The sequence below is a fragment of the Diplotaxodon limnothrissa genome, linkage group LG23, assembly GCF_057381915.1.
Source record: "Diplotaxodon limnothrissa isolate DT_005_m linkage group LG23, D_limnothrissa_male_GT1.1, whole genome shotgun sequence".
NCBI lineage: Eukaryota > Metazoa > Chordata > Actinopteri > Cichliformes > Cichlidae > Diplotaxodon > Diplotaxodon limnothrissa.
This window is the reverse complement of record NC_140617.1, coordinates 3,410,876-3,435,293: the sequence shown is the minus strand read 5'-3', so window position 1 is coordinate 3,435,293 and position 24,418 is coordinate 3,410,876. Positions and strand designations below refer to the sequence as shown.

Below are 24,418 nucleotides of genomic sequence, written 5' to 3'. Positions count from 1 at the left end.
CTGAGCCTGGTTCTTCCTGTTAAAAGGGAGTTTTTGCTTCCCACTTGCCAAAGTGCTTGCTCATAGGGGGTCATATGATTGTTGGGTTTTTCTCTGTATGTATTAATGTAGGGTCTACCTTACAATATAAAGCGCCTTGAGGCGACTGTTGTTGTGATTTGGCGCTGTATAAATAAAATTGAATTTCATTGAATTGAACTGAATCTTCTACTAACAGCATGTAATGACTATGCCAGACAAAAATTGTGCAATATTCAATCAAATGTGATTTAATATAGCCAGTGTTCTTAATAATCCCAATTTGTTTTGGCTTTCAATATTTGATTCGCATCTCTTTCTTCATATGAACCTTCTCCTCAGTTTCTGGGCTTATCTTATCTTTAAGTTAGTCAAAGACGAGACCAGCTTTTATAAACCCAGTATTGTCTTTCAAATGCAAGAAACAAGAGATAAAAGGTCAGTGAGCTCAAGGCAAATACAACACAGCTTCTCTTCGCTTATGAAGGAAAATCAACAACGTAACTCTGTCAAGCAAATCAATAGAAAACTGTACGGAACTGACTGGATGGAAATAAGCAAGACTTTATGTAGAAAAGCTTTTGGAATATAACTGCTGCTGGTAAAAACCTTTTACACTTGAAAATAGCATACTTGCAACATGGATTTTTCAATGTTTACAAAAGGGTTTCCCAAGCCTGAGGATGAAGAAGGAATCTAATCTGATACAGTAAAACTCAACTGACTGATTCTAGCAGAAATATGAAAAATCAGCACAATGGCTGCAAGGTTTTCACCTAACAACAGCAATATTTTACCAGTGTCGATGAGGTGTTAATGTGGAACAGCAATAATTTAATCTCAGTCTCCTGCTGGTCTTCGGTACATTCAGAATACACACTTTCTCCTCTTCGGAGCTCTGCAAACATCCACTGGAAAGAAATGCAATGAAATGAACGTTTTTTTTGTCCTTAAGTCAGCCTCGTTTGGATGAGAGAGAAAAGGTGCCTCAAGTTCAGGTACTGCATTTCACGTGAATCAGTCCCCAAGATGTTTCAGCTTGGCACGGGTACACAGCAGTGGTAGGTAAGATAAGCTCCTCATGTGTTGAATCATCAAAAGTCTTCCAGTCAAAATAGAGGAGAACGCTTTCACTCCACTGGGTAGATCCAGTCAAACATTCATGTTTGAAGTGTCTGATCACTGAAAGGGCGCTCCAGGGCGGTCAGAGTGTCTGCACCAGCACTGGGAATAGCAAGGACAGGTGCTCAGCGCCTCTGATCGGGAGTTTGTGTGTGGTGTAAAAGTGGATGAGCTCTGGGATGGTGTCAAAGGGCGGGCTGTTCTGTCCCAGCACGTACTTGCCATCTTTACACTGGGTGAACTTCATGTGCATGAAACCTTGACAGCTCCTGTGAGAGTGAAAGCAGAACCGTAGATTGAGGACGGACATAAAAAGGAGAAAGAGCAAAAAAAAAGAAGAGGGATGACATTAAATGTAGGGCACATAAAACACCATTCAGGCTTCCACACATTTTGTCACGTAATGACGGTGAAAGTGACAGGCCAGATTTATGCTCACGCCTTTTTTTCTTTCGCTTTGAGGACACAATTTTAACCAACATTTAACACCATGTCACAAATTAGGAAGGAAGTACATTATGATGGATGGATAAGCGGTGTTTTAACACATGGTAGAGAAACACAAAGTCAGAGGGAGAGCGAGAAAGATGAATGCTCCAGACTGTGAAAGTGGCTCCGCTCACAGGACCACACCTCCCCTTTAAAATCGGTGCAGCGCGACAGGACTTCCCCTTTAAGAGCCAGCCAGCCAGCCATGATGTATGTCTAATTATAGAAGCGGAGGGAAAGACAAGGGCTGAAACCGGTCACCATAATTATCATTGTTCAAGTAAACCAAATTAAATTTTGAAGAGCAGTGAAACCAAAAGCACTCACTGCAACTATAAACAGCCAAACAACCGGCAGTATGTAACGTCCCACTGGCTTCCTGAGCACCAGAGCCAGACGCTTCATCATGTCAGAGCTCAGAGTTGACAGCGTGTTTCCATCCAGTCCTGTATGTTTGGGGATTCTTTGTACTAAATGGTAGATTACAACCTACCAGTTCTTGTGCATATTACATGTTGGTTTAAACCTAGCAGGCCTGCCTACTTCAGTGCTGACTCACTTTGACACGGCTTCCTCCTGTCTCCATTAAAACATCCTTAATCAGTCACTGCTTCTATTGTTCACATTTCTGTGTAATCTTAGAATAGCGTAGGTGGGGTTCACATTTTCCAAGGACAGATAAGAGCAATGGCCGAAAATAAACCCACCCCAAAACATACAGATAATGCATTTTTTGATCAAATGTAGGTAGTACTGCTTGTTATTACACAAAGAATCTTTCTGAAGGTTCTATTGTTGGTATTAAATTAAAAAAAAAAAAAGCCTACCAATCAGCCAAAACACCCTGATAAAGATTAAACTGATACATCTTCATAGAAGGACAGTTTTCTCCCTTATTTCAATAGTTTAGTCTTATTTCAGTAGCTTAGTCTACCTTTTCTAGCTATGGTACTGGCACAAGATCAGCCAGTTTAGTTAAACCACTGCACTAGATGGTAAAACCCAAAGGATTATGAAGATACACATACCTGAGTTGGGCTTTTACAGATTTTAAGGGTTCAAATTAGTATTAGGAGAAAAAAAAACCAGACTCTGGGGGTCACAACAACAAGTTATAAATCTCTGTAAAATCAAACATGCAGATTCATCCATTGTGGTAACCCTTTTGGGAATAAGGTGGCATCTGAAAGCACTTTATCTTTTTTTTTTTAATCTTTAAAGTCAGTTCTTCTTAACAAAGCTTTTTTTTTGTATTCATCAGGTTGCTTGTCTTTTTGGTGTCTTTTAGTGATGTATGTCAGTAGATCTCAGGATCATATTGCTTTAGCTGGACCCTGAAAGTTGACTTCAGTGAAGGCCAGCTTCTTTATGGTTCAAAGAGTTTCTGGATATATGACTTCTCCTGCACATTTTCCAGCTGTTGAACCATTACCAGTACTGACCTTGTTGCTGGAGAAAAATGTGCGTGTGTGTGTCACATCCATCTTCTCATGTAAATGAGTAATGCATGAGCTTGTTTATATGTCAGCACAACACGGTGACACACTGTGCCTCCCTCTCCCCTCACGCTCCTCTTCCCTCTCTCCTCTCTCTGCCTAATTTCCTTCTTGTGTGTCCCACAGAAGGTAATTCATATTCATTAGTGATTATGTGGAGGATGATGTGTGCACTGAAGTGTGCTCTACCTGGCTGATTACCACTTAGAAGGCCCGCTGGGGCCGTGAAGGAAGGCCACAGAGAGAACCCAAGGTTGGTGTGAGGACAGACCGCTGATGGGAGAATGGTGGCGAGGCCAGGACAATGGATCATGCTAGTAATTACAAGGGAGAGATTTGACCAGATAAGCAGTATTGTGCCCTGCAAATGAGTATCGGGAGGAGAATCAGTGTGGCAGTGATCTTAAGTGGAGGTGATGGTAAAGGGAAGGGAGGGGGAGAGAAGGGGGAGAGACAGATGGAGCGGTGTGGGAGACTGCAATATAATATCAGTAGCTCAGGTGGTGACACACACATACTTTCCACACACTCCTCCTACCACACTTGGCAAGAAAAAAAGAGAAAGATGCAATTAAACTGTATAGCTGTTCATCTGAAAGGGTGCTCAGGTGTTATGCTGCCTGTTGTTGCGTGTGCATGCATGCGTGTGTTTCTTACCGAAGAGAGAGGGAGTAGTCCGAGCGGTTGGCCTGACTGTTCCTCACCAAGTAGCTACACTCTTTACACAGTGTAAGCAGCGACTCTGCTTCCGAACGTGACAGCGAGCCGTGGTACCATCTGAGCAAACGCATAAAGACATGACAAGGCATGAGGGGAAAAAAGCCAAAACCAATAAACAAAAAAAGGGTCAGTTTTACACCTTTGGGAACAGATGTTGACATGTGTTATAAAAATATATTGTAAGATTGACCCCGGTACGTGCAGCAGCAGTCTTTGGTACAATGTGGACCCGAGAGTAAAGTTTTTCCTTCTTTCTTCATTTTTTTTTTTATTATTACAAAAAATGTAATGATGACAAACTCAGAGCACCACACATTTTACTTTCCTAGCTCTAAAATGTCAACAAGCCAGGATGCCTGCTAGCAGGTTGTGGGATCACACAAATTAAATCCATCCTCAGTGGGACACAGATATCTGAAGCAAAGTTCGCTGCAATTCATCCAACAGCTGAGCACTTAAAACTGCAAATGCCAAACCCATCCGTTCTTTCTCTTGGCTAGCATGAATGTCCAGACAGAATTTTATTGCAGTGCATCACTCACTGCTGAAAACCTTCAGTGTGAACATAAGCGTTGGACAGACTGATAGTGCAAAGTGCAAAGAATCTTTGGAGTGTCATTAAAAGGGGGGGGGGGGGCTACAAAAAAAAAGGATATTGCAATATCCATTTCTATAACGATGAGCTTTTATTAGGAGATGTCTGAGCAAGGGGTGCTGTATGTTACAGACTGACAGAGATGCTGTTTTCTCGCGGAGGAAACCACAAAGCTCAAAACAGCCTCTAAGAGATCATCAGGGAGTAATGGAGCGTAATGGAGCGTAATAATCAACACCATCCTCATGTGAATGTGTACAAAGGTTCAGGCTTGTGAGAGCAACCCAGAGTGTTGCATGTGTGTTTGAATGTGTATCTGTGCTTAAGGGGTGTGTGTGCTTGGATTTCATTAGTAAAACGACCCTTAATGTGCGCAGAAACAGCACATAAATTACACCAATGATGTCTGAAATTAAGACTAAAGTAAATGTGTGTTTTTAATGTTCTGACTTAATTAGCTCTCGTTCTAACCTTACTCAGTCCTGTAAGGTCTGATGAGTGCTGCTTAGCCGAAACACATAATCGTTTCACTTTAATGTGCCCAAGCCCTTAATAGATCAAAGCAGTGCAATCAGACAAGCTTTGGCTTTTTTTATTTTATTTTTTTCGTGGGACCTACAATCCCCCAATTTCAAAACCACTTTTATAGGGATGCCTTAGGTATGCGCATAGCAGCAAAGCATATATGTTTGTAGACTTTTCTTGTTAATTTACAACACATGAATCTGCGTTATGAAGCACCTGGTTTGATTCTACATCTGAACATCCAACTCTTCAATGTACTTGGAGTGATCTGTGTTTGAACACTGAATCATTCACTGCATTGCCCGTACAGTTTGATGCCTGTAGAAATGTCTTTATCCTGTGTTACAGTGAATGTAAATGAAGTGACAGCATCTAGGGCACTCAGTCATTTCCTGTCAGAAGTAACTGAACATCAGAGCATGCAGGCCTCTTAATCTGATTAAAACCTGACTAGTATGGCCCATACTGATAAACAGAAACTGATGATGCTGACTTTCTATGGGTTTCAAAAAAGACAGCATACATACACCTGCTTTTCCAGAGGCAGAGTAGGGTCCACTCTCTCCCCCACCATTGTGAGGCCTTCGTGGGGCATTCGAAACTTCATTCCCCCTCCCGCCAGCGGACTGGATCTGGGCCCCAGGGGACGCAACCGTTCTGTTGGCGATGAGGAGCGATCCCACTCTGTATTATCAAACTGCACTGTTGGCAGGCGGGGACAGAAAGAGTGAGTCATGTTATTTACACAGCAATATTATCAAAAGGGATTAAGCCTCTCAGCCAGACTAGGGTAAACATCAGACATCGGGCTACTGCAAAGCTGCGCATGCGGCATAGGCCTCATGGGTGGGTCACACTACAGGACAGCACGTCGGGGTCCAACAGTGACAAAACTATCAGCAGTATTATCACAATTACCACGATCGGTGGGTTTGTAAGATTAGGGGGGCAGCGGAATGCAGGAATTTAGCGTCTTCTCTGCTTCCTTCTCGCACGTCTTTGTTTGCAGTAGACAATGCAGATTACTCGATGTTGACTGTACCAATACTACTTTGGAGCAAATTACAGAGACTGAAGTGTTATTTACCCCTTTTCTGCCTGAATTTTGTGAAATTGAACCTAGTGAACTTGTAATTAAACATTAAGTGCACCACAGCACTACTAAGTACCCTGACATGAACACAGCCGACATCCTCGTTTATGGGGAGCTTTTCATGCATGGTTGATGCACGAGGGGAATGCGGTAAGAAGGGAGTGCTTACATCCCCCAACACCACATCCAACAGTTACAACAGGCAGGGACAGACGCAGGTGCTGCAGATGCAGGCCGCTGGTGGCTCAGAGTGGAGGCAGAGCAGATGCAGGACAACAGCTTGGGTCATGTAGGTCAGGGCGACTGCATGTTTCAGTGCTTGGGTTGAAGAAGGAAAGTAGGGGAAGGGGGCTGTTGGTGTTCAGGGTGAGAGGTCACCTTGTTCTTTGGTGGGGTGCTCCTCCTCCAGCTGACCCACAGGGGCAGGCCAAGGCAACTCCGCCAACTCCCTCATTTCTAATAAAAGGCGGGAGCAGGGAGGAGGCAAGAGAAAAAGGAGTGAGAAAACAACAGATGGGTTTAAGCAAAGTTAAGCATGAAAAAACAGACAAGTGAGGAAAATGGTGATGATTAAGGAGTGAAAGTGAACTTGGGTGCAAGATTTTAGAGTGAAGAGAAGTGAGAAGTCGACGTGACAAAGAAAAAAAGAAAGAAAAGAAAGAGGAAGCTGAGAGTAGGAGAGAAGACGTGTCAAATGAGAGATATGTAGTGCCATTCAGCGCAGTTAACTAAACCTAGGCAGAAGGGGAGAAGTGATATACTGTACCTTCTCTCTCCTCTTTCTCCACACACGTGAACAAACATAGCGTAGTGTTTCACAGCCAATATTTAAAGTAATTTATTGTGGAAGAGAAGACTAAAGAAAGCAAAGAAAATGAAACAGAGAGAGCAGGAGATGTCAGGCGTGGGTTATTTATCTCTATAAGTTCATCTTAAGAAACTGTCCCTTAGCATTAGATGTAATGAAAACAAGGATTTCATATGCAAGACAACCCACAGCGCAGCGTGACAGAGAAACTGTGACGCGTGGGGACGAAACATGCTCCATTTACCTTCGTACCTACAGCGAAAAAGCTACTGAAGGTGCACTCCGAGGCAGATCTGAAAATAGCTCATTATATACCATGGCAGGCGACCATCTAATGTAACAGTCATTACCGCAGCCTTACACACACAGACACACAAGGAGACACACGTACATTATGCATCTTTCCAGCTTCACACTGTGCATTCAGCTCCTGCTCACCGCAAAAACGGATTACAAAACAAATAAAAGGGAAAGAGGGGTGACATCTTAATGAGCCGACAAATCCAAAGACCCCCTAGGCCCACGACATCAAAGGCCATTTGAATGGGCGTTTGGAAAGAGACCCGGGCTGTACATACATGCCTCTCTCCCTCCCTGGTTAATTATTGAACAGGCAGACACACTCCGCCACTTTCTCTGGCTCTCGGTGAATTATTGATGCATGGCGCAGTACAATGGCCCCATCTGGAGCGGGCCGCACCTCCGCTCAAGCCAGGATTAAAGTGTGGCCTGGCACCCCTCAATGGGAGACACGCACGCAAACACAGGTCCATACGCACACATGCACACATTTAACCTGAAACCCCGAAAACGCTGCCACTGCAACACTCTGCTGCCTGTCAGCTCACCTCCACATCACATTTCACACCTCTAATTCTCAAGTAAAACTGAGAGGGATGTGTGGAACGAGAGGAAGGTTTAACATCAGAAGCACACAAAAGCAAGTGAAGGGTAACAAGAAGAGAGAAAGAGAAATTGGAGACAGCTGAGACAATTTATTAGAGATCAAAAATGTGCTCAGCCATCTGAGTTAGAGATAACCTCAGCTAGTGGCGTGTTACAGGAGGAGAAAAGTCCATCAAGCTTCCTCATTTTTACTCCTATTGTTTGTCTGGTATTCTTGAATCTTAATTGCGCTCGCTCATCAAAAAACTGACTTAAAAATTTAATAATTCTTGAAAGACTGAAGTGGTTCAGCTGTTTATCCCGTCTCACATCATTTGTAGATTTTTGCTTTAATAGAAAAACGACTCATCTTTAACTGAATCCGACTGAATATTTTTAACAACACACTGGTTTCAAGGTGTTTTACTTAATTTATTTATTGATCGCACAACTTCTATTTAGACACCTCATGTTACTGCACTAGCCTTGATTATCACCAAGAACAAGCCTGAGAGTACGAAACCTTCAAAAACTGGCGAAATATTCGTAGTCAGACAAATACAAACACCAGACAAGTAAGATGCTGGGAAATCTGCAAAAAGTTAACACTGACTTACTAATATTGGGGGGGGGGGGGGGGGGGGGGGGGGGGGGGGGGGGGGCATTATTTATGTAGGGCGTGAAAAGTACTGGGGGAAAAATAAAGCGACTGAATCAGCAGCAACAACAGTCTGGGAACCCTTACTGCTCCTTAAATATCAGGTTACATTCACGTATTAAATAATAACTGCTCAGAAAGTAACTGAAACTGTCAGACAGAAGACAGATTTTGTGACTGTGTAACTTGTGCTGTGACCTTTGCACACATGCTACAAAGACTACAACAGCCCATCTGTAACAGGGAGGGCTGCACCCGTATATCAAAGGTGGTATTTTGTGGTAGAGCATCAAACACTTCATGAGGACACGATATGAGACTCACTTAATTTATTGAAGGGCTGTAATACAAGAGCTTTGATGGACATCTTTTTTTTTAGTTTTTTTTTAGTTTAAAGAAACAAAAGAAAAAAACAGGTTATCTTTGCGATCCAAATGCATTTCTCTTCTGGAAAAGACTGAGCAGAAGCATTACAGCACAAACCACAGAGCTCCTCCATTTAATAACAAAAGACTGAATCCCAAGCAAGCACACACACACAGACACACACACACACTTATTCAAATTCACACACTCACAGCATGTCACTGATTTACTACCAGGGAACATCTGTTTTCCATTCACTCCTAATGGAACCTGTGGGTCTGTCATCCACAGAAAGTTCATCGATACAAAACAATGAGAATAATGGTTTACAGACAAATGCGCGCCCACATCAATAAACAAAGGCAATCTTTTTCATTTGTAAAGTAAATAATGTCTATGCAAAAAAAAGAGTGTTTTTTTATCCATTTTTAACCCAGATAATGAAGCAGGTAACAGCCATTTGTGGCCTGCCAAGATCTCCTGTTGCCGAAAATACCTGCTGACAATTACCAGAAATGATCTGAGGGGGAGGGAAATGAGAGTAGGTTTGACTCTGCGTGTTGCACAGAGGACACATCTCCTCATGTGATGGATAAGTAACTTTTCAAGTGCACCAGCTGTTTTCTGTGTCCTCATAATTAAGGGAGAGCAGACAAAGACAATATAACAGCATCATTAGGTCCAGTAATGAAGACAGCTGTTTTTCCAAATACCTCTGGCATCACAGCGTGTCTCTACACACAAAGACCTTCTGCTGGACACAAAGACGCCAGTAAGATTTATAATTATCACCTTATACCAGAAAAATGTATATTCAAACAAGTTCCCTTTCTATAACAACTCCTTACCCATCGTTTCTTTCTTCATTTTACAGACCTACATTATATCCATGTCCCTCTGGATTTATAGTGCTCTCCGTCTTTTTTTTCTCCATGCTGAGCATTCCTCCTTCTTCATCACTACTCCTTCACCCGTTTCCCCCTTTAACTGGGACATTGTCTTTCTTTTCAGGCTACCTTGATCGTCTCTTTTCTTGCCCTACTCTACTTCTGTTATCTCTCGTACAGGCCAGTGAAGAAGAGACACAAATGAAATGTCTTTTCATTAATGCCAGTCAAGGTTTAGGCTGAAGGAGGGAAAAGGGAAAGACGGAAGGCGGGCAGAGTCTATTGTGTGAGTAAATTGATGAAGAGACTGGTCAGATGCCCCCAGGGCCTGCTTAGAGATACAGAGAGCAGCATCAATCCAGAAATGGAAATCTCATTTGCTGTTTCCTTTTTTCCCCTCACACACACACACACAAACACACACACAGGTTACTGTATAGACACACACACAAACAAACATGCAGACACACACGCGCATGTTCAGGGTAGCCCTGGGAACCTTGCCTTGTCAGAGTACATGCATCAAGATAAAGCCTATACGCACACCCCATTTGTCATGGTGTCTTTGCAAGCTTTGCACAAAAAAGCATCTACTTTGGTAATCATGAACACTTTAAACCGCCCTTCAGCATCTGGCTTACGGTGCCATTTAGTTAAGAGAAGGATTTGAACTATTCATCTGTATATTTTCTTGGACAACCTGCAAAGCAATTGCCTGCAGATAAAAGGTCATACAGCTGTGATCAAAAGTTTTCATACACATTTACATTTGAAAAACGAGGACTGGATGCACAGGTTTGAGCTAATTCTTTTCCTAATCCACACATGTTCAAAAGTATACATACAGGCTCAAATATACACAAACACAATCACTTAAATCTGTTAACAAGTTATACTCGTTCTACAAGGTTTACCTTGACAAGGCCATGGCTTATTAACATCATTAATAACATCATCATTGACTACAACTGGTAGTTTCTCTTAAGCAGGATATGCTTGTGAGGGCTCATTGGATTGGCCAATGCTCAGAACAATGGCAAAGTTCAAGGAACTCAGTGAAGATCTAAGAAGGAAAATTTTAAGATGAGATTTCTAGGATCGGTTAGGATGTTTAGCAACACACCAGAAACCACCAAGGTTCAACCCTGATGAACTGGAAAGTGTTGGAACACCGGCGGTCACTGTCCACACTGACGTCTGTTGCACATCACCATGGACTGAGAAAGTACTGACCAAGAAAAAGGCCCTGCCCTAAGACGGACACCCCCTAGCTTAACTTAAATTTGCAGCTACTCACATATTCAAGCCAAAAGCCTTCTGGAGGAAAGTTTTATGATTAAATGAGAAAAAAAAAACAGAGCTATTTGTCCACAATAACAAAATGTTTGCAGTAGTAAAGTAGAAGCTTTCAAACCTAAAAGCACTATAACAACAATCATGCATGGTGGTGGTACCATCATATTCTGGGGCTTGGACATAACTGTGTGTTCCAATAGTAAAATGATACCAAACAAACATTTTTTAATGAATAAAGTAGGCTAACATAAACAATCCAGACAGACCTTCCCAAAGCCCCAACCTGAACCCTATTAAAAAATTGTGGATTATTTTTCAAAGCATGGTCCGTACCAGGAAACCAGCCAATTTAAATGAACTCTTCCATTTCTGCCAAGAAGAATAATTAAATATTCAGCTAGAATCACGCACACTGTTGTCTTTATCTTTAACCTCCTAGGACCTGGGCCCTATTTCAGGAAGCCGGTTTAGTGCAAAGTCTGACTAAGTATACCCTGAGTTAACGAAAACTCTGGTTTTTCGGTTTCACAAAGCGAGTTCAGCTGAAGCCTGAGTGAGTCACTATGACGACACACTCCGTGAAGCTAACCTGCCCCCTAGCAGGTTTACTACAACTAACCCTGACTGTCCCCGCCTCTTTGTCGGAAACCTGACAGTAGGAAGTGTCAGACATGGCGTGTCCCTTCCTTGAAGAGCCAGTAGATCTTGAAGCCCAAATACTCCGCAGAGCTCTCCGCCGGGAGAGAGTGATCAGAGCGCGTATGGACATTTTATCATTACCTGATGATTTCCTGTGCGAACGTTACCGTTTCTCAGCACAATCAATAAGTTATTTGAATAACATCCTCAGGCCATATATTGCGCATGTGACACATCGCGGACATGCGCTCAGTCCATTACATATTCTTTGTACCGCACTCCGTTTCTTTGCAAACGGGAGCTTTCTGTACAATATTGGTGACGCTGAGCACGTTTCCAAGGCTACTGTCTGTCGGGCAGTCAGGAATGTTACAGTTGCACTGAAACGTCTCCTGCACTCGTTTGTGGTGTTCCCCGGTCACAGACCCACAAGATTTATCAAAGAGGGATGCCACAAAATTGCAGGTATCAGGATGAACAAAACTTAATTCATGATGTGGTGATACTTGAACTACTACTTAAATGTTACATTTATTCTCACGGTTCCCAGGCGTGATTGGCTGTATAGATGGCACTCACATTCCAATCATTGCTCCTTCAGTAAATGAAGGAGACTATGTGAACAGGAAGTCTTTCCACAGCATTAATGTACAGGTACATAGTTCCCTGTAGCATTTCAAACTAACAAATTATTTCATTATAGTAATGGATGCTAATTTGTGTTCTCTGCACTGTGAAGATCATATGTGATGCTGCCAACATTATCACAAATGTGGAAGCCAACTGCTCAGCCTCTGTGAGTGGTGGTGGAGGAGGACCCCCACCTGTTTTTCAGGCCTCCGCTTTTTTTCTGTTGGCTATAACGGGTCACATTTGAGAATATAGAGTAAGCAAATATGTACTTGTAATGTGCTCAGATAATTTCAATAAGTGCTTACAGAAAGAAAATTAATGTAGCCTCTAACTGCAATTGATTTACATCGGACAAACAGACCAAGCACTATGGCTCATAATACAATTACACCTTACCTGTTTGGACTATATTTTTATATTTCATTTTTACTTGCTGCCAGGAACGTTTGGGGCCTGTTGGGTTGCACCTGCGCTCAAATCACATCACAAAATAAAATGTATGAAATAAAAAATAAAATAAAATATAATAAAATAACGTGTTAAATGGGTGGAAATCCCTAGATCAGTGTTTAAATTAACACTCACGCATTGACTCTGTCGGCAATGTTTTGCCATGCATGTTCCCTTTCTTTTGTAGCTGAGGCTGTGTTACTTTTGTCCTGCAAAATTTGCATGTTATCGCCCACCCCCGTGACATCACGCTCCAAAGCCCTATACTGCCATCAGAATTTCGGCCTCAAGCGCTGTAAAATACATTGACCGCGCCTTCTTTCCCTCCGTCTCCATGGTGACTCGCTTAATCTGTGCTCCACTAATCAGGGCTTTATGTATCCTCGTGCGCGCGCTTAACTTGGGGTTAAAGCAACTCCACGTTGATTGAACTAATTGTTATCAGCCTTTCTGAAACCGAATATTCCGAGTTGGACAGTTCGGGGTTACTCAACCCTGAGTATCGTTTTTCACTCTGAGTTTTCTAAACCGGCTTCCTGAAATAGGGCCCTGGTGTCCAAATATGTGGGCATCACATTTGGGGTTGTCTAGACCAAAATACTAAATTTTGCTCTATAAGGGCCTGATGTCCACTTACGAGGACATTATGCTGCCAATGTTCTATCAAAATTTAAAACGAATGTCCTCATATGTGGATCTCATTTTTCTCAGAAACAAAAATCTGGTAAAAAAGAAAAAAAATCTGGTAATTCTTTGTTTTTACATTCATCAAGCAATTCTCCGCTAGCACAACCTACTTTTTAAATGCATCAGTACTAAGAGCTAAATCCTAGCAGCACCATGATAACATGCTTACAGAAATAATACTGCTAGAGTAACCCATATGGAAAAGATATATATAAATCTTATAAAGTTTGTATCTGTCTTGTGTGAAACTTGTATGAAAAGCATATAAGTGTGAAAACAGATATAAGATCCCTTGAAAAATTATATAATGAAACTTGTATGTTTTGGATACTTACTAAAACAATGTATGAAAGTAATGCGAAAGTGGCCACTTTCATGAGTAAATCATGTAAGCCTTATGTGATTTACTCATGAAAGTGGCCACTTTCATGAGTAATCACATATAAGTTTTTACTATTTCTTTTCTGTATGGGAATCCATCGCTGCACATAAAACACAAACCAAAGCATATCAAAATTCTGACCTGATGATGTATGAAAACAGTTTGGGAAATGCGAAAGTATAAACCAAAATTCACAGCAATCACCTAGTTATCAAAACATTTGACTAAAAAAACCCAAAAATGCTAATTGCACAATGGAAATGGAAGAAGAGCCATCAAAAGTCAAACATAAAAGTCACCAGTATGAATCTGCTGCTCCGGTGAGTAATACCTTGCCACAATGCAGGGTTTTTAAACTATGGTACATTTACCAGTGCTATACTTGCACAGGCTGCAAAATCCCTACTGCAACAGAAGTGGAAATTTCACCTTCTTTTTAGCCTGAAATAAGCTAATTTATGTATATTTAATGCACTGTATTTAAAAAGAAAAATGCACTATAGATTCATAACTATTTCACTTTAATGTATTTTTGTGCCGCAAGACTTATTCTGAAGCTAGACCCAAATAAGCCCTGAATTCACCACCACCTTGCTTTTAGGATGCAAAATATTCATAATGAGCAGCTTCTGTGTATGGGGAGGTGCAGTCCTTTGGTGGTGCCTAATGAGCAGCTGCACAGGAACAAGTGGAGGATAAGTGCTTTGCTCAATGGCACCATAATAGTAATCACTATTGGCAATGTTATTCATTCAGCTTCCCTTTTCCAGATTTCCAGCTGATTTGTGCCTCTCTCATCATGTGCCCACTCTTTCAGACTTCACACAGCCATCACTGGCATCACATGGCTCAAAGCTATTGTCGTGGACTATAAAATACAAAAACATGAAATACCTTATACGGCCACTCATCTGTTCATTAAGTGTGGCCATCGGAGAACTAATAAGACTGTGCCTTTCATTAGCTCACTAATAATGCTGAATGGCTGCAGGGCCAATCTCTCACTGCTGGACCGTCTATTAACTTCCAGGAATTAATGACTGCTGTAATTTGAGCTGGATGGTAGTAACTAGTGACAGCTTTCTAACGTTGCAATTAAAACCCACTGGGCTGAGAGAGGCCTGTCATGTCCGACTCCTCGGGCACTGACAGGCTCAACCTCACAGCACTGGCTGATATGGACCTGGCAACCAACGGAAAATAAGTACAATGCTTTGGAGGCAAGCTTATTTTTGATAATATATGAAATACAGCTACAGCGTTCAATATTCATCCATGTGATTACATGTAACCACGGATAAGCTGTGAAAATCACAATCAGAGAAGCTTTCGCATGAATGCAGTGCAGACAGATCCACACACAATATGCAACAGCAATCCTCCCAACTCCCCCACAGCCACACACTCATCTGTGCCAACAGCACGCAACACCCTTGAATTAGGTGCATGGTGATAATCAGAGCTGGGAAACCTAGTAGAAACTCTATTTTATGTGTGTGTGTATATTTGTGCATGTGAGTGGGTGATGATGTAGGGATGCTGGCAGATAGCATCCCCCTCCCCGCTGCCCCCTTCAGCAGGTTATCTGAGTGAGTATGTCACATCCGCAGGGACGAAGGGCTGAGGGGACAGCCCTGTCACGGCTGCTGTGTATGTGTGAGCCTGCGTTAGTGGATGACTGATTGCACCCCGCTACAATGGCCCTGACTCTCCTTCCTCCACACCTCGCCATAGCTCCCGACCATTAATACCCCTCACCGCCCCTCCCCGCAGAGGCACTGGGACTCCAAAAAACATCCAGTGAGGTGCCACCAAACATACCATAACCTTGGATGTCCCTTCCTATTACGCTCCAGCTAGCATTCTCTCCGTTTTCATCTCTCTTTGGATCTTTCTTACTCTCTTACCTAGTTCTCGTGTCATTTTTTCCCCTTCTTTACATCCCTCTATTTCTCTGACCTCCCCATCAAACCCCATCCTTGTAAGTGGGCCATGCCTAGCAACGCTGAGAGGGCCTGGGAATATGGATTAAAGTGAGAATGGAAAATACTGTTTGTGTGTTTACACTTCAGTGCTTTGCTGTGCTCAGACAGACAGCACGCCAGCTCAGAGTGCTGACTCCAAATGAAAAAAACAAGGGGTCAGACGACTCGAGCTGCACAAGCGTTTTCCTCCACTGCGTTCTCTAATGGTGCTGTAAGCGCTCCTCTGCAGGAGTGCACGGTGTATGTGGCAACAGGAAGAAAAGCTGAAGAGGAAGTAAATGACAGATAAAGCAGGAATAAATGCTAAGTAGGTGAAAAGTGATATTAGCTTTTAAATGAACTGCCATGCACCTCTTTGAAATCACTCTCAAATAGGTTACCGTGTCTTTTCATTGCTCCTCTGCGTAGCGCGATTTGGGCATGAACACAGTGTGCATGGATATGATTCTGAAAGTGTGTATGTGTCTGACAATGGTGTACTGACCATGACTCTCCTATTAGCACTAGATCAGTCACGCACATGTAGGCATGTAATTAACTGAGAAGAGGGGGATGGGGTGGTGGGCATACACACCAGGGAAAGAGAAGGGAGGAGAGTGGTATTGGAGGGGAGTGAGGACAAGGCAAGTTGATTTATTATCCCATCACCTTGACCTTGGTGACTTGGAGATGCAGCTCAATTAGACTGGCTTGGCCTGGCAATGCCTTGCACTGATCCACTCCTAAATCCTCTATCAGTCCTACTGTGTTTCGCTTTACCCCTCAGTCTCTTTCATTCCCAGTTCATTCTTTCCCTCCAACTTGACTCCTTATATGGAACATAACGAGATGTGAGACATGAACTACACAGCTTTAGCAAATGGGAAAAATGACACGCTATGTCAATTTTTGAAGACATACTGTAGCTAATATGACAATGTTGATCTTTATCCGTCTCTTCTTGACAACTATTCCTTTTCCCCCCATACGGACACAGAAGAAACCATTATTGGTTTTAATGATCACTTCATAGATTAAGTCCACGGTCAGCCACATGTGTGACAGCAAGAAATCAATATTCACCAGAAAGCATTTAAACATTAAAAGAGAGGCTTTTCGTCATTTGAAATGAGAGTGAAAGTCAGAGCCCTCGCTATTTCCAGGGAAAAAGGGTTGGAGATGTAATGACTGGGTGGGGTTGAGGGGGTGTAATAACTATATTAAAGGTCAAGAGAGTTAGACGATTATTTCGCCATGTAGTATCAGCAGTAGGGGTTGTCTGTGTGCTCCTAGGAGTGCTCTGACCTTTAAAAACAGAACATTTGAATCCTGATTTTAACCATCTTGACATATTCTACAGATTCTTTTTTTTTTTAAAAAAGCTAAAATTAAATTTGAAAAACTAAACATGCCTCATGGATCAGACTAACATCACACCATCTGGTTTCAAGAACTCTCGTCTGATAGGCATTCACAGGTTTACTCCGAGGTACTTTTAACAGAATAGAGAACTGCCAATATGTGGGCACTTTTCTTTGCAAATAACCTGTTATTATGTGAGACTGCATTGACTAAAGCAGTTTCACACATTCACTGCAACCCCAAACCTTTCTATATATATATTACCTGATGGAGCGCCGATGAGAATGCAAATGTTCAAATGCCCCCGTGTGAGAATAACACGTGTAATTGTCCAGTAAAATAATAGTGAGTGAGTGGGCATCATGCGTCCTGCATGCTCTATCCAGGCAACAGCCTCATTTAAATTAAACAGGACATTATCAGCAGTGAGCAGCGCCTCTGAAGTGAATCATGTCCTGTTTTGTGTGACATGTGAAAAAGGAAAACTTTCATCTGTTTCTCTTAACACTGACTGAAGGGAAATGGTGTGATTCACCGCTTCTTCATAAATTACTACCTAATTAGGCAGTATAACTATAAAACAAAGCGCAGTTCAGAGTCTCCATTGCTTACATTTTGTGGGAAATGCATTAAATAACCTATAATCTGGAAAATATTGACAAAGGTTTAAAAAAGCACTACAGTTAGTTTTCTAACTACCTGCAAAAGCTTTAGAGATGTTGTCCTTTTTCCATTCCCAGGGTTGGTCATATTCATCAGCCGGTCTCTCGTCATCTTGCGGCAGTCTGCTGCTCTCCTTGCCCTCTTCTTGAGCTTCTCCATACACCAAACCCAGACACTGGCCTCGGATGTCTTCATAGGGGGTGTCATAGAGCTGCAGCCCTCCACGCGCCTGTCCTCCTCCTGGGTTACGCTGCAGCTCTGTCACGTCAGATCCAAAAGAACACAAGTTCATACATCGCCACGAACATATACATGCAAAAATATGTCTGTTGCATCGCGTTTAACCAGTCTGAAAGAAAACAGATAACATTACAAAATATTATCTGACACAGATGACGTTCCCCTATGCTAATATTATTCTGAGCTAAAAAATTTAAACGAAGCCTGTTGAGCTCTGCCTCGACTAGAATTAGGGGAAAGAGACAAATTATGTTTGCACAGCTTGCTGTGAGCTCAGAATCTCATATGGGGGGGCTTAATGATGCCTTGGGGTAGATGCTGAGCAGCAACACAGTAGACAGCCCACCACCCCTCCTCTTGTCCAACCTGAATCCCAGTAGCAATCTTGCACAGCTCAACACAGCATCCGCAATTCCCTGTTAACATTTTCATTACCTTCTCTGCGGGTTTTCAACCAACAAATGCTACTTGGCACCTGCAACTGTTATGTGGAGTCAAACGTGGCCATGAGATAAAAGGCTTTAAGGTTATTGATGCAACCAAGAGGTGAAAATCTGATTTCCAAATGCATCAGTGAGAGCCTCTATGCTGCAGCAATACCAATCAGCAATGGCTTTTTATATGTAGACCTCAGAAATGTGCCCGCTTTAAAAAAACAAAGTAGTGTTAGTAGTGAAAATGAGAGGAAAAAATAGAAGAGCAGACATTTCTGTGCACACATCTGGTTGTTTTGTAAGGAAGAGTAGATGGAAAGGTTTGCTTTCGAAAGGCAGAGAAAAACTTTAACCTTCACACAGCAAGATACAGTTATTGGGCGGTCTTGTAATCACCATGGTGACCAAGTGGTGGGCCCCTCGGGAAAGACCCAGAGGTAATGGAGATGAGGGTGGAGGGCAAATCGTAAAAGAGAAGGAGCAAGGCAGAGAAGCGAGGGAAAGAGGAGGAGAGGATGTGGTGGAGCCGTAGGAAAAGGAAGGGGAAAGGGAAGCAATGAGGAAACAAGAGGAGGACGCGAGAGAAAGGCAAGGAAGGGCGGAGGGAGGATTGGGGTCTGTCAGTGTTTGATGTTAAGTCATTGAGACAGAAGCACAGCGGGGCTGTATGCTGCTCTACCTGCGCTGGGAACCCGTGGTGCCGTGGCAGCCTGGAGATGGAAAAGATGAAGGTCGGGAGATTAAAAACCGACATGAAGGAAATAAAATGATAAATTCACAGAAAACACGATGGAGAAAAACACAAGCAGGGGGTGGGGTGGCGGGAGTAAGAAAACAGCAATTTGACAGAGTGACAGACACTGGAGATAGAAGGGAATGACGACAGGAAGTCTGCTGAGTGTTTAGGCATGCAGACGTGTTGGGAGACCAATCTTTTATCCCCACGAGCACAATTTAAGAATCACGACGAAGCTGCTTAAGAAGAGTAAGCATTAAAGATCTTTACTACTAAAAAGTACCGTTTTCAGGACAGTCTTTGTGTGAGATCATTAAAATTCTGATTGCGCACCTGATTTTGCTGCTTTGCTGTTCTTTAGCGGGAAACAGCAGATTTAGACAGACAGAGGGACAGACAAAAGCAGGCAGACAGACAGCCCAGGAGTGACAGACTCAATGCAATGTCAGTGAAAGAAATTTTACAATGGCCTCCCAAATGCTGCGCCATCACCACTGCACATCTAATCTCTCCAATAGCTCCATCCAGCTGAACCACAAAACAATTTCTCCAGCATTTCTTGGTTTAGGCGAAGGAAGGGATGCACCATGCACTTATCCATGATATTATGAATTTCACGTGACGACTAAAAGGGCAGCACAAGTGACGGCGGAGAAAGGACAGGGCACAAAATTCGGTAACGGACAGATTAGAGTGACAGCCAATGACTCCCCTCAGGGCCGGGGAGAGCCCTTGAGATGAAGTGAGATAGAGAAATGGAGAGAGAGGAGGGGGCAGGCTTTCACACTAAATGACTAGGACAGATGAGGGAGAGAGAGGGGCTAAAGGGGCAGACTGAGATGTTATAGAAGGAGAGACAAATGGAAAACGATAGATGTGAGCTAGACGATGTGGGAGAAAATAATCACAGAGGTGGGGAGGGGTTCAAGACTGTATCGTGGCTAGACTCTTTAAAGGGACTTTTCGTGAGGCTGAGAACTGACACAGCTGGCTGCTAAAATACTCTGGGATGGTCTGTTACAAGGCTCAAGGTGGTGAATAAATGTAGCAATTAAATAACATATTATACGATATTTATACTGAACTACAGAGAAAAGGATTGTTATATTGGTCTTCTGGTTTTGTTCAGTAAAGGGAGAGCTGACAAATTACATATCGGTGATTTTGTTACTTGCATTTACATGTAAGAGCTGCGTATATTAAGAATGACAATTTTACTTTTATAGCAACTTTAAAACCAGTGTTTGCAAAGTGCAGCAATGTGAACGAGAAAGAGTAACAAAAATGAGAGAAAATTTAAAAAAGGGAAAGTTAAAGCAACATTATGTTATAGAAACAATCATGCAAGAATAAAAACTTCACAAGTCTATAAAAATGTGCTTCAGGAAGTAAAACGGCACTTATTCCACAAGCTTTATACTTTGGGCGCCTCCAAGCTGGAGGGCACAGTCTTGACTATGAATGACCCGAGGGCTGAGAAGCAGCTCGATGGAGGTAATGGTTTGGCTGTGTAGCTTGGAAACAGACCAAGAAATACTTTAAAAATTATCATAAAATCTTTCTAATCAGGATGTTTAGTAAGCCACAGATGAACCCAGCATCCCTGTACAACAGACAGTTACAGTGGTTCACTGGTTCAGTTATATTTGTATTTTTCATAGCAGGTTTCTGCGTTCTGGACGAGGTTTCTGGCACCAAAGTGCAAAACAACAAAGCTTTATTCAAGCAGCCATCACTCACATGAACGAGTCATCCTACAGGCTGTCCTACATGACGTTGTGCAAATTTGGTATTATTATTTATTTCTTAGTATTTTGTATTATGTCTGTACTTGTACTCAAAATGTGCATGTGAAGATGGATGACGTACTACTGCAGACCAAATCTACCTCTGGGTACAAATAAAGTAACCTGAACCTAAAATGTACAAGGAGCTAATGAAGAGAAGATACCATTAAGGTGACGTAATGCCATCTGCTAAAATCAGTAACACATCCAGCTGTTGTATTCTGAAGCTGCAGGAAAGAGGGTGACATTTAGATGAAAAAGGCCAAGGATGAGAAAAAAAATTAAAACCTGTGGCAAAACTGGGACTGGTTAGATTAGGGTGTTAAGGGCCCCCTGACCTGTTATGACCCTTTGGGCCTCATAGGGCTCCATATAGCCGTTGTTTTCACAGGGAACAGGTCGAAGATCTGGGTCTGGTCGGTGGTTCAGTCGAGCATCAAATGGGTCCGAATAATCTGTGTCTCCAGCCAACGGAGCGGACGGCACCACCTAAAGGACAAAACAAACTTCCTCATGAAAGAGAAGATTTACACAACTTTAACTTGACCCTCTGGAAAGAAAATGCTGACTCAGTATAATGAGTCACATTTTCAAAAGGAGCTAGAAGTCCAGCGACAGGCTATAATTAGTTGGACTTTTATCCATCATTTCTGGAGTTGCACATCAAACGAGCCAATCCTAGAAAACAAGAGTTTTTTGGATAATTGGGAATCACAGTCTCCATGTTAATGCCAAAAAAGTAAGGAGTGCTGCACAGAAAGATCCCCACTCAATGGCATGCTAAATAGGTGTTTGCTCACAAACAAATACACATGTACGGCATTACCGTGTATACTATATTTAGCAGCTAATCAAGGCAGTTAACTCTTGAATCCCTTGAAGGAAACATACTGCATCTTTCTTGTCACATTAAATGAATAAACAACACAGTGAGAAATCATCCTATCTTAGCACGACCCAGTTTTTGGCTGAAGGTAGAGAAGAGGAGATTAAAGAGGGAAATGTCCAGTTGGTGGCATTTGTTCTTTCTTACAAGCACAGGAGGAAAACAGTTGTAATCTGGCACAGTGACAGCTACATAGGAAAGCATATGGTCGCACATGCATCTACAAACCCATGCGCACGCACAATGTTCTTTGTCTGTCACTCTCTGACAAAGGAAATCACTGTAGCGAGACTTGCTGGCCAATTTCAAGATAAACACATCCACGCCCTGGTAAAATTACATCCTAATCCCATGTTGATTCTGTAACAGGTTATCTATCAATGCACAGGAATCTGCAATGTTAATTAGAGTGCGGATGTTCCCACAGACCATGGGAAATTAATGAGAACAGAAGAAGAGTGGGGCAGAGAGGGGAGCTATTGACTTCAGTTAAGACTGCTACTTCAAGCCACTTCAGGACATTTGCACTTGTAGCATTTTCCATGAGTGGAGTCATAGATTTAACTGCAGTGATGAAAAGCCGGAAATATTCCATAACTTATTCAACATATGTTGCCGAGTTGATGTGTACACCATACTGCTGTAAGATTTTTATTTTTTTCTTCAGTCGTTCTGTTAACATCTGCCTTTTTTTTGTAATTCTCAGTAGCTTTTCTACAGCACAATATGCAGCGCACGCAGCCAAGAGAGCAATACAGTCCTGATGACCCAAACAGCGCCAAAGAATAAATTTCAGCTCCCTTTGGCCCTTGACATATCACCATACACCATACAGTATATGGTTCCTAACATCTGCTCATGTGGAGGTCTCTCTCAGCTTGCAAAACCAAACCACATCTATTATTTATAGGACATAAACTCAGGGGACTGTGACCCTCTCTGATTCAATGGTCCGCTCAAGCCATCAATAATTCTTTCTTCAATCTAAGGTAGTAAGATTATGTGTTGCATAGGACATATCATGATTTATGTAAACAACACATATTTCAGACACAAATTAAAGTCACTTGCTTATGGAGTCTGATCAATAAAACTGTCACAATGATGAAAATGGGATGAGAGAAGTGGGAGAGTTTCTTTCCTTCGCTAGCCTTCCGGTCATCCCTCTAGTTCTCAAGAGATAGGCCACATAAAAAGCTTGTCATCGCCTACATTTTTCCTTATATAGGTACAAAGAGAAACTCACGGGCTCTTGCTGATCCTCTAAAGAGATGGTGCTAAGTAGGATCTTGGTGCGTCCCAGTTCCTGTGAGTCCACTTTGATCAGTCTGTGTTTAGGAGACTTCACGTCCACACTGGATGACTTCATGGGAGACCCATAGACAGGTGTTGCAGGTTCAGAAGTTCCAGACTCTCCCCTGGATCTATTTTCTGAGTCCTCATAGGGATCTTCAAAATCGAGGTCTCTCTGGAGCCGATAGGCTTTGAGGATCTCGCTCTCTGTGTAGTCTGGTGTTGGAGGCTGTGGAGGCACCTTCTTGCCAAAGCTCAGATAGTCTTTTAACCACTTGGCCATTTCCACTCCAAATATGCCAGTGTGTGGTGAAGGGAGAGCAGGAGGCTGGAGGAGATAGACATGGACAGATAAAGGGTTATTGCTTTACCTTTTTTTCTTGTAAGGCTTTGTGAGCTATGTGCTGGATTTGCTTTGTGAGATTTTGTGCTTTTCTAAATGTGACAGGTCAATGATTAAAAATTAAATCTTTCAATTATAAAAAAAAAAACCCCGCGACGATAATAATCCACAGGTCCTGCTTCACTAACAATATTTGTGTAGGATTATCTCCCCCTGATCACAGAGCCACGATTTCGGTGCTTTTACATGCATTCGTGTGACATTAAACTACACCGACAGCTGGGCTTTACGCACTCCTTTTGTTTTACGCAGGGAGCAATAACGTCTGGCATCTGGACTTTGCCCAAGGCTGCAATTACATTTCACACCCCAGCAATAAAAGGCGACTCTAACGCGGTGATACAAAAGTAAAAGCAAAGTGTGGAAGAGAATATTAGAAATAGACGAGGAGTTAAATAAATATAAGTTGTTTTAAATTCTAACGATTTCACTTTTTGGAATTTGAGGAAAACAAATTAATAAGTTCAGTTTTGACCCAGTCTTATTTCAGAAAGCCGAAGATACGCGGATTTCCCTAAACTTCCCCTCAAAAGCAATGACCAAAACACTGAATTTAAACGCCAGAGCGAGCGCTGCGCTCCGAAAGCACATTCACTCACCCAGCCAATTCAGTCCTTCAGCCACTTTGGATGCTTAATTCCGCGTTTTTCCATCTCGATGACAACAAAACGACACCGACAAGTGTCAAAACCTTCTACTTCCACTTTTTATTCCACAAAAGCACAAGAAAAAAACCAAAACAAACAGTATCCTTTCTAACACAAGAGCCCTGAAATCCAGCAGAGTTCCTCCAACGACTGGCGGAAAATGCGCGAGTGACGAGACCGACTACAGCTCCGAGAGAAACTCAACCGAGCGATTAAAGGGGAGGTGCTTCATTCCCTGTGGAATATCATCCTAC

At 42.4% G+C, this 24,418-nt stretch overlaps 1 protein-coding gene across 1 annotated transcript; it reads right to left on the bottom strand.

The window, feature by feature from the left end:
* Positions 1 to 1,222: 1,222 nt before the first annotated feature.
* Positions 1,223 to 24,214, bottom strand: shdb (Src homology 2 domain containing transforming protein D, b). The gene is made up of 8 exons (XM_085348143.1): positions 24,117 to 24,214; positions 23,068 to 23,442; positions 21,274 to 21,424; positions 17,775 to 17,996; positions 6,437 to 6,514; positions 5,493 to 5,667; positions 3,783 to 3,902; positions 1,223 to 1,409 (listed from the first exon to the last, which is right to left on the bottom strand). Exons 2-8 carry the CDS (start codon positions 23,395 to 23,397, stop codon positions 1,223 to 1,225), a joined length of 1,263 nt encoding a protein of 420 aa, XP_085204269.1. The 5' UTR covers positions 23,398 to 23,442; positions 24,117 to 24,214.
* Between the last annotated feature and the right edge of the window lie 204 nt (positions 24,215 to 24,418).